The 16,660-nt window shown below is 44.6% G+C and overlaps 3 protein-coding genes across 4 annotated transcripts; 2 read left to right on the top strand and 1 right to left on the bottom strand.

The window, feature by feature from the left end:
• The first annotated feature begins 225 nt into the window (after positions 1-225).
• On the top strand, positions 226-4,331 carry LOC108035496 (histone acetyltransferase KAT6A). 2 transcript variants are annotated; one of them, XM_017111150.3, is made up of 7 exons: positions 226-473; positions 544-868; positions 925-2,823; positions 2,877-3,041; positions 3,099-3,291; positions 3,353-3,574; positions 3,665-4,331. In XM_017111150.3, exons 2-7 carry the CDS (start codon positions 549-551, stop codon positions 3,719-3,721), a joined length of 2,856 nt encoding a protein of 951 aa, XP_016966639.1. In that variant the 5' UTR covers positions 226-473; positions 544-548; the 3' UTR covers positions 3,722-4,331. The 2 variants fall into 2 exon arrangements, with proteins under 2 accessions (XP_016966639.1, XP_016966638.1); XM_017111149.3 differs by having other exon boundaries at positions 227-481.
• A 47-nt stretch (positions 4,332-4,378) lies between these two features.
• On the bottom strand, positions 4,379-13,557 carry LOC108035539 (uncharacterized). The gene is made up of 8 exons (XM_017111206.3): positions 13,083-13,557; positions 12,961-13,019; positions 12,782-12,905; positions 12,549-12,729; positions 12,297-12,489; positions 10,686-11,783; positions 4,914-5,054; positions 4,379-4,828 (listed from the first exon to the last, which is right to left on the bottom strand). Exons 1-8 carry the CDS (start codon positions 13,555-13,557, stop codon positions 4,598-4,600), a joined length of 2,502 nt encoding a protein of 833 aa, XP_016966695.1. The 3' UTR covers positions 4,379-4,597.
• Positions 8,377-10,624, top strand: LOC108035538 (uncharacterized). Its single transcript, XM_017111205.3, has one exon. It carries the CDS (start codon positions 8,723-8,725, stop codon positions 9,767-9,769), a length of 1,047 nt encoding a protein of 348 aa, XP_016966694.1. The 5' UTR covers positions 8,377-8,722; the 3' UTR covers positions 9,770-10,624.
• Positions 13,558-16,660: the final 3,103 nt, after the last annotated feature.

Here is a 16,660-nt window from a genome sequence, read left to right as displayed (position 1 = left end):
TATGATAGTATAAATAAATTAAAACATGAAAAAAAATCAAAGATAACTTTCTCTTTAATTTCAATTCAATCACATATAAGCGTTCTGCTTTGGGTTTGGCCTTAAAAGAAAGTCAAAACTAGTTCAGATTACTATTTTCTAAAACGCGCCACTTTTTCGGTCTAGTATTTACCCATTTAACTTTTGGTATTTTCGCACAGCTTCTGACACCTGGCAACCCTGCTGGTTTGCGTCCACACTAAATGCCTGTCAAAAATCTTTCGCGAAATTGAACGCCAAATTAATTTTCTCACAAATAGAAATTGCTTTTTCGCTGAAAGTAACCGCTTAAAAACTGGACTAAGCCCTAGTTAACCCATTTGGGGTCTTGGACCAAGGTGTTAAGTGGTTTTCAGCAGCGGCAAGGAGCAGCGAGGCGGCGAATCTGAGAGTTCAGCCGGCAGACGCTTTTTTGTTGGGCGAAAATTGCAGACGTGAGCGCGTGAGTTTTTTGGGGGGTTAAATGCCCAAAGATGTACATACCTGACCGTCGTCTAATTGCAGCCGAAATGTCCAACGTGGAGATCTACGACTCCTCCAATTCCCAGCTCAGCAGCGACGAGTACAGCCACGAGGAGGGGGAGTACGATGCACTGATGGACGCGGCGGTCAGCAAGGAGCGCCCGCCGAAGACCAAGACCAATGCCAGCGGCTCGGAGAAGCCGGGAAATGCAGCACCCGAGTCGGCGCCTTCATCTGACAAGGATGGTAAACCAGAGACCAAGGCGGTACCGCCTTCCACACGCGCCGAAACCCTTCGCCGGATCCGGCAATTGCAGCTACAGCGTCGCCGGCCCAATCTTTACTTCAAGCGCCGCAGCATGCGCTGGTAAGGCGGAATCCCCTCCAACAACTCTTCCCAAAACTCAAAATGTCCCCTTGCAGGCTGCGCCCCAACAAACTGGAGTACAACACCTATTTGGAGGGCCTAAAGGATCTGCTGCCCAGGCGCAAATCGGAGCTCCAAGCTCGCCTCAATGCCAGAAGGCGGCGGAACTACGACAGCAGGAGCCCCAGTCGTAGTCGCAGCCGCAGTCGTAGTCGTAGTCGCAGCCGTAGTCGCAGCCGTAGTCGCAGCTACTCGCGTAGTCGTAGCGCCAGCCGTTCGCCGGAACTCATTTGTCTGGATGACACGGAGAACGAAGAATCCCCAGAGAAACCCGATTTAGATCAGCAGGCCAGTGTAACGCCTGTCAAGGAAAATAAGCCTAAATTTGTGGCCCCTCCTCAAATCAACTACGAATTGTCGGAGAATCAGAAAACTGATCCGCCGCCAAACAACGAAAACGGTGCTTTCATCCTCGACGAGTTCTTGATACAGAAGAACCCTCAGCAGCCGGGCTTTGACTTCGACAAGCTGTCAGCGACCATGGAGTTGGAGCAGGCTCTAAACGATCAGACCCTGGTGCAACAGGAGGTAGAAGTGGAAGTGGCTGAATCCCTGGTAGTGGAATCCACCCTCAAGAGACGCCGCTCGGTGACACCGCCTGCAAACAGCCAGAAGTGCACTAATCTAGATGACGATGATGATACGATTGAGTTTATGCAGGTGCAACAGAACAAATCGGTGAACACAACAATACCCCTTGACCTCCAAATGGCCAGCACCCCAGTTGCAAATCCTCTGCAGGGTCAGCCTTCGTTCAAGCTCAGCACTCCGTATACCCTGGCTCCCCCGGCCAACAAGGCGGCAGACAACCTGACGCCGGTCTCCTACAGCTTAAATACTCCTACACCGCCGGCTACGCCCATGGAGATATCCTATCCCAACGAAAAGCTGCCAAACAACACAAAGGTCAACACGCAGAACTATTCGATTCAGCAGGCAGCTTCACCCCAAGTGGCTGCTTTGTATGCTGCCCTTCCACAAGTGGCTGCTGTCGCCAAGAAACCTAATTTTCAGGCTGCTCCACTAATGGCCGTTCCGCTGGAAAAGCCTCTGACTCCTTTGCAGCAAATGGATCTACTAAGATCAGCGGCACTTCAGCAGATGCCTCCACCGCAGCAGGTCGCTTCACCGAGATTTGACCTGCCACAGCAGCAAGCTCTACCAAGATCAGTTCCGCCACATCAGCCAGCACCGCCACAACAACCAGATCCGCCACAGCAGCAAGCTCCACCAAGATCAGCAACTCCAACACAGCAGTTGGCTCCACCGCAGCAGTTCCCTCAAATGCCGGTCCAAGTGCAACTCCAATTGCCCACTCCAGCTGCTCCGCCCAGCTTTGTGGTTCCCCAGCAGCCGCAACCACGTCGCTCGGAGACGGTGTCCACCCAGACGCAGGGGTCGCAATCCCCTCAGCCGTCTTCATCGACAACCCGCCAAAAGCCCGCTATTGATCTCAACAACAGTGACGCCACCTTCCATTACCGCGTCAAGGAACTATTTGACGAAATAGACTCCATCATGACGGATAAGGTTAAATCGGTCCGTCCAGATCAGAATTCCCTGAGCGTTGAGCGGGAGCGCATTGATGCGGATCTGAAAACAATAGACAACCTAATAGCCCAAAAGGAGGAGGAATACAATCGACTGCTGCATCTTCGTTGTGTGAAGGAGGAGCTGCGCTCGCGATTAGAGCGGAAGGAGCGCATGACGGTCATCAAGGACCTGCTGCCGCTTCTGCTCACTAAAAGCTGCAGCACTGACGAGCTGCGCGAAATGCAGGCGATGCTCGATGAAGAGCAGCAATCGCCAATGACCTCCAAACGAGGCCTGTCGGCGGTGGAGCAATGTCTGAATTACGCGGAGCTCAACCAGAATAACATTCGTGTGCTGCGCGGGTGAGTTTGGATAGCGAATTCTGAGAACTTCGAATTAATTTCAGTAATTTCAGAGTCATGGGCTTGAAGGAACCAGCTCCACCCGTATCTCTTCGCTATTTCGAGGACGAACGAAAGCACTACAGAAGAAGTTCTTTATCTATGCGCGATCCCCGGGAGACATCAAGTGCAAATGCTCCGCTGGCTAAGCGGCCAAGGTTATTGCACCCACAAGACAGGTGAGAGTACTTTTTTAAGTTAGAGATGGGCTTAATAAAATGTAATATTTCTTACAGATATCATCAGGAGATGACCAACTCCTCGCCTAATTTGGCCACCACATCCTCCTCCTTCTACCACGAGGCTCCGGGAAAACCTTCCCCTTACAGTAACATCTCAATGGACAATCATTTTGACATTGAATCACAGCTCAAACCGCTGTTCAACAGCAGTCCAATGGCCTCGCAGCGCCAGCTAGGCAATAGACAGGTCAGAAAAACAAATGAAAACGCGTTACTTACAAGCAATTAACTCGTGTCTTACTCTTCAGTACCAAGAATCACATTCCGCTTACCGTAACGACGAAGAAATGGCCGAAATCCTGTCCAAGTCAGACAAGCTTGGCCTCAAGAACAACCAAAAGTCTAATCGTGATTTATCCGCTCCCATTAATGGCAAAGAGGTGAAGCGCTGCCACGAGTGCAAGCGACAAGAGGCCACCTACATGTGCTCCAGTTGCAAAAAACAATGGTACTGCAGTCGCGAATGCCAGGTGAGCTTTGTTTTAGCAATAACTATATTCTCTATATTTTGGAATCTGTATTTATATTAAAATACCTCTTTCGGCACTCCTCTGTTTCAGCTTCGCTCCTGGGACTCACATTATCGAACTTGTGGCCTCGATGTGGTTCGCCCTTAGGATATCAGCATTAATATGTCTATAAACTATAACTATACCTATAGCGTATCGCATCTATTCACTCAACGGCGTAAGTCTTTGACAAATACAGGACATTGACCGACAATTTTAAATTGCATTTCATTCAATTAATTTTTGTATTTGTACTCAATCACGCTCATCCTATGAATAAATCAAATACTTAATGATAACTCGGAACAACAATTTGTTAGTTTGCATAGTTGAAAGACTTATAATGTGTCTCTTAAATATGTATGTAACTAATATTCAGTGCAGGTTAACTTCCGAAATTTTTATTTTTTAAAGATCCATTTTGTTTAAAATACAAACGTTACACATCTAGAAAATTTCTTTTGAATGCAATGTACTGTACAAAAATGAATGCTCTATAAAAGTTAAAAATATTCTAAGCTGTGAAAGCTGATAAATTGGATTTTGAATTTGTATAAGAGAGCATTTAAATTATTTTACCAAGTTTGATTGATTTTCCTCTTTGGAAATACATTTCTAAATACCATGTTCATAAATTTTACTTGTATTTATTTTCTGTTGCCCTAACTAAATTTTCATGCTGTTGGTAAAATAAACAATATGTTTACATTTATTTTAAGTGAAACCTTTTTTATATTTTTGGTGGCTCTTTACACAACGTACTTCAAAAACTTTTTTAAAAGTTTTCCTATTTCCTTATTCAACACTGGAATTGATTTATCGATAAAGTTGCCATGGATGGCAATGCCCCCAAAAGGCGGCAAGATTTCAAAGTATGAATTTCAACAGAGTTTTCTGTGGAATTTCTATGGACCCCATGTTTCGCTTTAATGGAATTACGTCTAGACCCTGCTTATAGGGCCTGATAAACAATCCACAGTTCGTTTATTTACTTCGCCTGCGCACCTGGCACAACAGCTTGATGTCATTGATATGCAACCGGAGTGGCTGCCTCCTGGACCACGGACCACGTCTCAGTTTTCGGATGCGCAGCTGCCGGCTGCAGTAGAGCCTAAATTTGAGATTCGGATTCCAAACGGCACCGGCCGAGGCGGCGGGAGTGACGCACTTGAAGGCATATTGCCACCATAATCGAATGCTCTGCTTGGTGCTGTGCTAAAAATCGGGATTGCCATTGGGGCGGGGGGTTGTAAATATTATTGGACCCTAAATGTGGTTGTCTGGGGGGAAACACACTCACCATATAGACGGGCAGAACGTAGAACCGCTTGCACTCGCGCCGAATAAAGTTGAAGGCGATGGGTCGGCGGTACGTGGATGACACCTTGGTCAGGTGCGAACGGATCGCACTGGCGCTGGTCGAGCGCTGCAGACGCTGGAGCTGCAAAATATAATAGTAAACAAATAAAAAAGATTAAATGGCGCGCGCACGTAATTAGTTTTCCAAACAATTGAGCACATTTTGAGAACACAATTAATATGCGCAAAATGTTTGCGAAGAATTCGCGCCGAATTTGGCTTGCAAATGATTCGAATCGAGCGGGCTTTCAATTGAATCTACGACCGATGCTATGGTGTACTTCATTTAGACACCTGCTGAACGCAAACAATGCGAACGATGGGTTCCTAACTTGGGGGGCCTGTTTTTATTTAATTTGTGTTTAAACGTTAGCTTTTCATACGGAATATTTTTAAGGGGTTTTCCAGTCATTTTAGGGTTTTCAAAAAAATTGAGTTTATTTTGCTTAACTTTTTGAAGTCTCTAATTAATAGGTTTTAATATTTGAATGCCCTATGAAATTCCCAAAAATATTTTAGTCTTGAAAATAAGTAATAAATACCTTATATTAAAAAGTTCCAAAAATACCTTAAATGCTTTCTGTTTCATTAGTTTAAAATTTCCATCATTTACCTCTTGTTTTTTGCTTTAAATAACTGAGCTATCAAAAATAATACCCTGGTATTGTAAAAATCTTTATCAAGTCATCACCACCTCAGATTTATTTCAACCGTAAACACAACACGCTGGGGCCGCGTTTATTGATTTTAATAAAATTCAAATAAATATTTGTTTTCTGGGAGTGTATTAAGCCATATCTGAGCCTCAAAGTTTGCCAAAATCGTTATCGTTTAAATATTACCAACAGTTGTGAATGAAATCATAGCGTATATCGACATTATCTAAATGATTAATCACCGCTCCAGCAGGTAGTCGTTATCTTCAGTTTGGAAAACTCCGCAACGGCACATCGGCACTTCTGGCCGGGGAGTGGGGATCGCTTTGGTGCGGTTGGGATGGAATCGCTGGGTGGTGGGGGAGTCCCTGAACCTGCTTATCAAGGCGGCAAAGCCAGCCGCATTTGTTGTTCTCCGCATAATAACTATAGGAATTACAGTTGCAAGGCGGCGCGGAGTGTTTTCGCAGTGAGCTAAAGTGACAGGCGGGGTGGGCGAAGTCAACCAACTCGAAGTTGATAGCAATTAAATGCGCTTATCAGTTTAGAGACGCGATTTAAATTAGCACCCCAGTGGCAGCCCCCTCGGCCCCCTTAATCCGCCTCGGCTTTTTTGTGATTTGTCCTCGGCGATGACTACGCGCCGACAAGTTTTTGCTATTATTAAACAGTTTTACAAGCCGCTAACGCTCAGAAATTGTTGCTAATTAGTTGAACCGCGCACGCCGGCGCAGCAGACCTTAAAAGCGACCCACCGACGGGAACAGGGGGCGGTGGAGGGTCAAGCGGCGGTGGCCACTAATAAAGGTGTGCGCTGGTATGAGTACCTATGCACCGCGAGAAATTTCGTAGTCAATTTATTTTAAAAGCTTCCCTTTATCATCGTTAACTATAATTTCTGGTTATCATTATTAATTGGTTTTTTAATTTTTAAGTGAATTTCTAAAAAAACAATAAATCTAATGGTAGAGAAAAATATTGTAAAATTCACCTATTATTTATGGAACCCTTAATAAATAATAAATAAAAAATTATGTTAATATAGTAGGTATAGTGGTGGCTAAGTGACTTAATTTCTTTTTATTAATCTCTGAAAAATATATTGTAACTGATTTATTATATATATTTGTATTATTTATGAAGGTTTTAATATTAAAATACTTTACACTGAATATATGTTGTCTAAAGCAGGTAGTAGAAGAGCAAATTGAAATTGAAAAATGAAAAATATATTTTAATATATTAATATGATCTATAACGTTTTTGTTGTTGAACTTGTTTATGATTAATAGCAGATAATAGCTAAAAATATATCTAAATTAAAAACAGTTATATTAGTTTCAAATTAACCATTTGGCTTGCTCATTTCTCTGAGTGCACGTGTCAAGATTGGAGGCAATCGAGCTGAATTAGATGCTGCTGGGGTCGATTGAGTGCAGATCAAGCGATGAGCAATCGAGTGCGGGGTGCAGCGTGAGCCGCACAATTAGATTCTTCGAAAAAATCTGAAATTATTACGAAAGGACCTTGAATGCAATTGCCATTTGGTGCAATTTGCATGTGAATAATGTCAGAAAGCCCCGTTCTCCGCTGTCAATCAGTGCGTATGTGTAATATTTGAGGCGCTGCATGTGCTGTTCGACTGCCTGTCAATTATGTTATCCTCGCGTGCACTTTCTCTGTTTATTTTTCATTTATTCGCTGGATATTTTCGCCATCTGCCCCCGGACAATTAGCACGGCGAATGAAAAAGGCAAGCACAAACAAATCTGACGCTTCGTTTAAAGCGATTTGTGCGCGCCTTTTAATGAAATTCGTTTGTTGTGTTCGATGTTGTATTAGGGTAGTATGTGCGTGCTGTGCTTTGGCTGTGCTTTGGCTGTGCTTTGCTTCTGCTACGGGGCTTGTGGGCCGTGTCCGTTGGGTTGGCACTATCTCTATCTCTATCTGCCCGGCTATATCTAAGCGCGATCGGTCGCAGGGTGTCGCCGTGCTTGTGTTTGTGCCTATGATTCAGCGCCGGGCACACAACACAACAACAGTAAACAAATAGCGGGCCCAGAGGGCGGCGTTACGGTTGCCAGATACCCATTATAATAGTTTAAAACCCGTATATCATACAAATTAGTTGGAATAGGGTTTTTTCTTAAAGGGAATACCTTTGTTTTGTCGACCCTAGCCCACATACCAAATTTCATATCAATTGGAATAATTTTATTTTAATTTATTTCCCAGTCGCCAGATAGTAGGCAATTATATTTATAAAATGGGATCTTTAGTGGTACAAATATTATTTTAAAAAATTGATATGTTTTCAAAGTGTAGTTGCTATTTAAATCATAATAAGCAAATAGTTAGATATAACTAAAAAATAATTTTAAAATTCTTTAAATTTAAATATTTATTTTAAACTCCGTATCAGGACATTTTGGAATGATCACCCAAAATGTATGCTATTAAAATGATGATCCCAACCGAGGACCACATGGAAACTCAATTCAAAGACATAATTATTGAAAGTATCTGAAATGAATCCTAAGTCTCAAAAGATCGGTAGAACCTCAACTAATAGTTCCAAAAATTAAGATCTTTTCATACCTATCAGTCTTCCTTTGTAATTTTTGCCTATTTACTTTTAAGTGCTCTACTGAGTGAAACCCCTAGTCTCCCCGTTGACCATGTCATAGCACCCGCCAAAGCTCGGTACACCCAGGTACTCCATGTGCACCGGGTACCACAACTCCCACCACCATGAATGGCGGGCGCTGTGTTCCGTTCTGTTTTATTCCGCCAGTTGATTTCGGTTCGGGTTCAGGTTCGGATCCGCTCATGCCAGCTCGACCACGGTTCGTGTCGATTTCGAATTCGCATTGGCTTGGGAGAGGGTCTTGCAAGTAAAATTCATGTTAATGAATGTTAATTTATACATTTGTAAGAATCTAAAATCTGTTTTTCCACACACAACAATTATTGGCGCGGCCGTCGTCGGTCGCCCGGCGGTGATTTCGAATTTGGAAGCAGTTGTGCCCGAAACGTCGACGCGAACGCAACGAGCGTTAGCGGTGGAGCTACAAAGGTATAGCCTAACGCCAGGATGGATCCCGAGTTTGTGAACAAGTACAACCAGGTCCTGAGCCGGCTGAAGCTGGTGGAGAACTTCGATGGCAGCGATCCCAACAAGCTGCCGCAGTTCCTCCAAAAAATCGAGGCCCTCATGCCGGCCATCAACAGTTTCGATGACTACTACAAGGCGCAGTTGATAGGACACATTAAAAACAAGTGCACGGACCGGGCCCGGGAGGCGGTCTTCACGCGCCAAATGAGTGCTCCCGTGGGCAATGGCAATGGAGCAGGCAACGGGCACCTCCTCAAGGCGGAGTCCTGGCTGAAGCTCAAGGACCAACTGCTGTACAACTACGCGGAAAGGGAGTCCAGCTACTCGCTGATCCACAAGATACGCAGTGCTGTTCTGGACTCGAACATCGAGCTGTACTACCAAAAGATGGCCAAGCTCAAGCACAGACTGATCAACAGGAAGCTGACCCACAACGACACCTTGTACGGGCTCGAGGACATCGAGCGCATCACCCTGCAGGTCTTCCGGGACCACCTGCCCGAGCCGACGCACTCGATGATCCTGCGGCGCAACCCGAAGAGCATGGAGGAGGCCTACCGCTACATAGTGGAGGTGCAGCAGCAGTTCTACACGCAGAGCGGATCTCTGGCCACGGACCAGGCGGCCACCTTCAGCACCAGCCACAAGCAGCAGTCCTACGGCGTGGGCATGGGCGGCGTGGGCGTGAGCACGGTGGGCTTGGGCGTGGGCATGGGCGCCGTGGGTCTGGGCCTCTCCTCCTACGCGCGCCAAATGTCCAACGACAAGAGCCAGCAGAGCAGCAACGCCAGGAGCTACTACAACCAGTCGGCACCGCCGGTGGGCGCGGGCAAAAACCATCCCATGTTCAAGAGCATGGGCAATCCCACCTTCAAGTCCAGCTTCAGCTACAATGGCACCAGCAACGCCTCCGGCCTGGGTTCGAACTACCCGAGTGGCAAGAAGTCGGATGTAAAGCAGAACTATCAGCAGCAGAAGAGCCAGAACTACGCGAAGACCTCGTCGGCCAGTGCCTGGAAGAAGTAGCCCGCGATCGATGATGATCTCCCCCCGCGTCGGCAGTCCAATGAGATAAGCAGTTCGGCGGGCATGACCTAATCCCTTGGAGCCTGTGACTAAGCCCAGGCAAAGTGCTTAGTGCCACCTCATGCTAATTACCCCAAGACCTCACCCTCCCCCATGGCGATGATGTGGCTGCAGATCATAGGATGTGAATATAGATTAACGTAATGTGAGCAATGCTGTGCAATGGGAAGGGGCTGATTTGTACTAGGCACTACCAGTTATAAATATCAGTCCCATTTAATATGATAATGATGTGAATATTATAAAGTGTACAAATAATGGAAGTGTTAATATTATAAAAGACAATGCAACAAATGAAATACCTCCATGAATTACAAGCTGTACGACTGCACATGCAAATAACACAAACGATGTGAATATAGCTGAGGATAATGCAAGTAATAGAAAGTAAAAGGTGTTCGAATGATAGAAAGTGTGATAGGTAGAGGGAAAATATATGCAATATATCATGAAAACTAACCCGTAAAAGAACAAAAAGTATAAGAACCACTAGTATTTGAGATCAAAACGTTGAAGAGCCATTAAAAATGATCTTGTCGATATGCCAGATAATGAAGCCGATTAAAATGATGTTCAGTAATGATGACATCGATCGCGTGTCTATCGATGATGATCAATCCGCAGACAGTATGGACATGTTAATTATTAGCTCATAAGACCCAGTGTACATATAGCCGCGCACCTCGAGCCCAGCCTCGGTCACATTACCCCCTGTATCTCCCACAAATGCGCTATTTTAACAACAATCGCCCACCTTCAGATTCGTTTTTGTTAACAATAAAGTGTAAAGTCTAACAGGCCCATTGTACATGTTCTGGGGGCTACTATTTTTGGCAGGGTTCCACTGTTTACTTACGATTTGCTGGGCACTGGATCGGTGGCCGGAGTTCCTCTGGTCGTAGCCCATGTCCTGGGGCGCCGGCTCCGATTGCTGTTCCTGCAGCTTCACCGCCTTGGGTCGCGCCTTGTCCTTGGTGTCCTTTTCCGGCTTGCCAAAGAGTCCGCGCTGCTCCGCCCGCCGAATCAGATACTTTTCATTCAAATGAGTCAAAGTTTTCCTCCGCACTAGGGACAGGTAGCTACCCGTGACCTGCTGCTTGATGCAATTATCCTGGTTGATGCATATATCCGGCACTGTGTCCTGCACAAACTCATCGATGTCGGGGGTTACTATCAGGTCTATGCTCTCCACTCTGGGCAGGGGAGGAGCCGCGGAAGCCGGCGTGCCTGGAGCAGGAACTTCCGGTTGTGCCGCGGGCTTGTCCTTCTTCCTGGGCGAATCCTTGGTCATGGCGGCCGAGGGAATATTGGCCGCCTCCGCCTCGGCTATGGCCTCCAGGCGCTTCTGCTCCCTGTACGCGTTGCGATGCTTCTCCAGGGCCAACTTATTGATCAGTTCCAGGACATGCTGCACCATGTCCTCGTTCTCAGTGCCCACGATGGAGTGCGTCTGATAGAGGACGAACTGCACCTGGGGTCGCGACATCGACATGGTGAGGGTCAGCAGCTGCTCCTCCAAGATCATGGCCACCCGCTGGCGACCCTCGTCGCTGACCTCCGACTCGGTGAGCACCTCCAGCATACTCAGATCTCCGCCCCTCGAGCAAATCAAGTCGATGGGATCCGAGATGGCGCTGAAGGAGTTCGGGGGAGTGGCGAAAATTCCCACCACCGTTCGAAATCGATTCGATTCCATGGGAAACGAGGTGAAGGCATCGCCAAACAGTCGGATATTGTTCACCCCAATGGACTCCATGTAGCGACGGTACTCCTTGAGATTGGCCCCGGCTCCGTAGACATAGAAGTTGTTCACCCGATTGATGGAGTAGAAGAGAGCTGCCAAGTAAGCCGTGGATCGTGGCGAGCCTATGTGCGTCTGCAATATATCGCCATCCAGCTCGAAGTAGTCCATCAACTTGGACATAATGGCCGGTCCAAAGGTGAAGTTCTTGTCCTGAAAAGTAAATGGATATTCGTAAAGTGCATTGCACCGACTGCAACCCAAAAAACAAAATGTGTAAACACAAACGAAGGCTTTCTAGTCTTTAATTACAAGACGCAAACTTGTTTATAAAGATTTGGTTTCAATGTTTATTAATCATACGCCTTGTTGGCTCACTCAAGATGTATTTATACGCTGTCTACGCTGGTTTTTTCCGGGAAAAACTAAAGTGCGCTAACGTGCTTTTTTAATTTTTATAGACACCTCTAGTTTGCTACAATTAATTTTAAACGGAAGTGAGTATTTAAGGTAATGACTGTTTGGTTTTTTCTATTAATTTGATCTAATACCTTCCACCCATAGCTTTTGATCTATATATTATGTGGGACTAACATGTAAAATAAAAGAGTTACGTAAGTTAAACAGTTTTATTACATAAGAAATATTTTTGATAAAGTTATCCTTCGATTTAGGCCATATACTAGTAAATAGTAGTAAATTCTTTATTTCAATCAAAAGTCCTACCTGCATTATGAAGTAATGCTTAGTCATTAGCACCGACTTGGTGAATTCACTGCGGTCCTTGGGAATACAGGATATGACCAAAGGACATATATTGTCCCATTTGCAGTGCTGCACCATGAGTTGCTCCTCATCGTCCGGCCCGTGGACAGTGAAGCCCATTTCGGTAAGGATCTTGTCCGCCTCTTCTTTATTTCTTATGAACCATGTTATATAAATTAGTGTTATAATTAAATAATTTTTTTATTTACTCACCTCACTAAGAAGGGATTAATCCAACCGGTGACCACAGGATTGGCAGCTGCAATGGCCACTTTCTCGTTCTGGAGATGGATGGGAAGGAGTTGTGAGAGACGGAGAGCTCCCACCTGAATCCTCATGCGGGAAATCGAGGCTGCCAATCGAATGCGATGTTGCCAAAGGACTTCCGCGAGTTCTGCACAGAAATAGGCTTTTTAGGGATAATAAATAATAACATATCAACCCACCTGTAACTTCGGACTCCTTGTAAAGTCTGGCCTGCAGATCCTTTTCCTCGGAGTTGCGACCCTTGAACTGACGATCGTAGAGCTCGAAGAGCATCAACCAAATACGTTGTTCGTCGTTTTTGTACTGAGATTAAAACCATATTTAGTTTAGTTACTAATATAATATTATCCGCACCCACCTCAGGATGTCTCTCAAAGAAGCAGACGTCACTCAAGGCATTTGACATCACAACCTTGTCTAAAAATTTAAAGACAAAACATTTAAATACTTATTAAATACAACATAATCTCAAGAACCCACATCGAAAGACATCATATATTAAGGAGAAGGCCAACCTCATATCATGCTCATTCTGAAAATCCACCAGAATCGGTGGCTTGCGGAGAAGTTTGGCAGCATTGGCAATGGTGGGCAAGGACCAGCGTGCTCCGGCCTTCAACTTAACCCTGACGGTGGTGGAATGGCAGTACTTCAGGGCCCTGCTCCGACGTCCACTGGGACTGACACCAGGCGATATGATCTTGGTAATCCTCATAGGATCGAACATGGGCTTCTCCTTCTTGTTGATGTCGTGCAGGGATATGGTATCATCGGAGGAGTCGTTCACATGGCGCTGGATCTCCAGCAGCATGTAGTACATCTTGTACTGCCATTCCTCATCGCTGGGCAGGTAGATCTGCTTGGTCTTCTTCAGCTTCTTGCTCTGTTCCTTGAAGATGGCCGGATACACCGAGAAGATGTCCGCCAAGCTCAGGAAAAACAGTTGGTTGGACATGGCCGATGTTTAGTGTTTGCAGCTTATAATTATATTATATTATATCACAAAATTATTTTTTAGTTACATTTGTTGAAAAGAATGGGCATAGGCTGTACGATTATTAAGTTGTTAAAATTGAATAAACTGTGATATACTATTTAATCAACCCAATTTCAACAAAACCACAAAAACTAGACCATTATTGAATAAAAAGTTTATATCACGGGGATTTTTCGGAAAACAACCATTTAATTTGGTTCCACTTGGTATGAAAACACTTTATGACTGTAGATCGTCAGCACAATCAGTTGACCAAAACCAAAATTAAAGAAATTAAATAGTGTTATTTGTAATTCTCAATGTATTTATTAAAACATAATAATAATACTTAATTATATTGGTCATTAATCATCGACATTTAGTGAGTTACAACTTTAAAAGGGGTAAGGGTTAAGTTGTATTACCTTTTCTGAGTTTATATCTAAATATCTTTTAACCTTTCAACACCATTTAAGCAGCTATAGCCCTTTATGATTTAATAACATGCAATGTTTTTGAAAAATCACAGATTCTTGATGGGCTAAGCCCCTGTATAACACTATGCAACATTTCAGCACGAACGCCTAATTAGGTCTAGATTCCGTAATTATTCAGATATCTAGAGGCCGTGCTCTAATTAACACCAGATTTCAGCACGATCGCATTCCGATAATCGCGGGCAAATCCCACGAAGGTCTCCCGGATACGCCGGATATTTCCCGGACAGGCGCGCCCGGATAACGGTTAAAAGAGCAGGAGCGAATCCGAACCGAGCAGTTGCAGTGAACAGCGGCAACTGGATGAACGGAGCTCCGGCGGACTCTTCTTCGATGGCGTGTCTTTCATCTCCCTTCTTGCCTTCGGGCCGTGGAGTCCCCGTTTTGCCCCCAGCTTTCCCCACTTTCCCCGCCCCTTTTCCACCCGTCCAGGGCCCAAGCGATTCCAATGACAATGACAACTGCTGATTTCCATTCTCAGTCTCGTTCTCTCATTTCCATTTCCATTTCGTTCGGTTCGTGCTTAACACCAATTCAATGCTGGGAGCCCCCGAATACCGAATCGACATCCACCAGCTGCAAGCTCCATGGAACTACTTATCTATCTCCTGCACTCCCCTGCAGCCCTCTCCCTTCCACCCACCTGTCGCCGCATGCAATGTGCACGCCAATACTGTCGCCCCTCGCTCGGAACCCCCTGCCCCTGGGAGCCGGAAAAAATATTTGCCACAAAGGACAAACGGAGCGGTACCGCCGTAGGCCTCCGCGGATAAGTGTGTTTGTCAGGGCGATAGGTGTGTACAGGTGCGATCGAAATACTAGCAGCTCTCAAAAAAGAATGACCTTTAATAACATCTTTTAAAAGGCAACTATAAGAAAAAACACATTATAAGATGGTTAAGTTATTCTCTTGAAAAACCTGTTACTCCTCAGAAGATCCTTAAAATTAAAATCTTTTAACCTTTCAAGTTATGATGGGGAATAATACAATACTTAGACTGTTCTTAAGATAGTCCAATATATATTATTAGAAAACCTTTCATTCTGAAGTACATATTTTTTAAAATAGAAAAAAAAGTTAAAATAACCAGTTTTTAAGAAACCATCGTTAAAGTCGAATACCAAGATGGTGCTTGAGGTGGTTCAAGTTCTATACTTAAAGATCTATTTTACCAAAGTATTACTTAAGTATGATGAACCCAACTCTATTTTAAAAAGCCATTCTTAACAATGTTACATAACTATATTTAAAAAAACCTGTTATACCAAAGTAGTCCTAAAAAAAACTTGTTTTAAAAAGCCATTGTTAAGAATGATACATTACAAAGATGGTACTTGAGAGGGTTCAAGTTCTGTTCTTAAAAACCTGTACTTTTTCAAAAGAACGAAAAAAGTATTCTTTCTTCTAGAAAAATACTATATCTCAGAGAGATTCCTCTCGAAGAAGCTTTTTATACAGAATCCCTTATGATATGACATTTGATAAAAATTAGAGGTTCCAGTGCGTTTCAAACTAACATCATGTTTTTGAATAAAATTCTAAATATTTTAGTAAGTTTTAAAAAAATAAAACTAAGGGAAGATGTTAAATAACCCAAATTCATTGGGTATAATTCTTTAGAAACTACACTTAGTAAAATAATCCCTAGTAACTAACGTACCCCTCCGATGCACGAACTGCTACCAATGTGAGCACCGCTGTAACTGCTGCCTGGAGATAGATGGATCCAAACGATATCACACTTACCTTTTATTTTTTACGGCCCTGCACGCTTGACGTAATAAATTCCGTTTGCCATATTCGCACGATTTGCTCTGATTGGAATATTCGTCTCCAATAAATTGCCCGAAATGTCGCTGACAGAAGGGGGGGCCCCTGGGGTGGGTGGGTGTTCCCGGGCATTCTTCGATGTGTTTGCCCTGATGAGTCGCGGGGTCTTGGGCCCAGAAGCCCCAAAGCCCCCTGCCAGTCGCTTTGATGGCTGATGGCTGCGAAGCGTTCGAACCGAACATCAAATTAAATGTTGATTAGACAACTTCCAACTCCGGCAGAATGGGGGAGGCGGCACATTTATTGGCCTAGGTCAAATATCGATTATCGCCCCCGTCGCCGCGGTTTGGGGTCAGATTGAATTGAATGTCAATTTGATTGGCATATCTGGGTGCAAATATATACATATAAGAAAAAAGGCAGTAGAAATATCTACTGTTCCGGCTCTCCTTTGTGACCTTGGGCTGGGGGAAGAAGGTTCACTGGCGAGTGTTTACTTCTTCACTCTGGCTAATTGAATTGCCCAGCCCCCAGCCTTTTGTTCAACTTCTTAACTGAGATCAATTATAATTGGGGAAATTGGAAGAAATCATAAGCGATTCATCTGCACTGATTGTTGACCACGAAAACAGTGACCACACAAAACAATTCCGGGGGCTTCTCTGGGCTTGGGTTGCTATCTGGCAGCGGGGCGAAATATATCACCGAGGGCTACCACGACTGCTTAGATATGAATAAGCAGGCCCGTAGATAGCTCGGGTGTCATAATTAAATTTTCCCTCCGTTTCCGTAAAGCCACCCCGGCTTAGGGTCG

The sequence above is a fragment of the Drosophila biarmipes genome, chromosome 3L, assembly GCF_025231255.1.
Source record: "Drosophila biarmipes strain raj3 chromosome 3L, RU_DBia_V1.1, whole genome shotgun sequence".
NCBI classification, from domain to species: Eukaryota; Metazoa; Arthropoda; class Insecta; order Diptera; family Drosophilidae; genus Drosophila; species Drosophila biarmipes.
The sequence above is the reverse complement of the archived record's forward strand: the minus strand, read 5'-3'. Positions and strand labels throughout refer to the sequence as shown.

Coding starts and splice junctions, on each gene's coding strand:
- LOC108035539 (XM_017111206.3), bottom strand. CDS start 13,557: ATGTCCAACCAACTGTTTTTCCTGAGCTTGGCGGACATCTTCTCGGTG. Junction 12,730..12,781: donor CAAGGAGTCCGAAGTTACAG/GTGGGTTGATAT, acceptor ATTTCTGTGCAG/AACTCGCGGAAGTCCTTTGG. Junction 5,055..10,685: donor GATCCAGTGCCCAGCAAATC/GTAAGTAAACAG, acceptor TATATTTTGCAG/CTCCAGCGTCTGCAGCGCTC.
- LOC108035538 (XM_017111205.3), top strand. CDS start 8,723: ATGGATCCCGAGTTTGTGAACAAGTACAACCAGGTCCTGAGCCGGCTG.
- LOC108035496 (XM_017111150.3), top strand. CDS start 549: ATGTCCAACGTGGAGATCTACGACTCCTCCAATTCCCAGCTCAGCAGC. Junction 3,042..3,098: donor TTATTGCACCCACAAGACAG/GTGAGAGTACTT, acceptor TATTTCTTACAG/ATATCATCAGGAGATGACCA. Junction 3,292..3,352: donor GCCAGCTAGGCAATAGACAG/GTCAGAAAAACA, acceptor CTTACTCTTCAG/TACCAAGAATCACATTCCGC.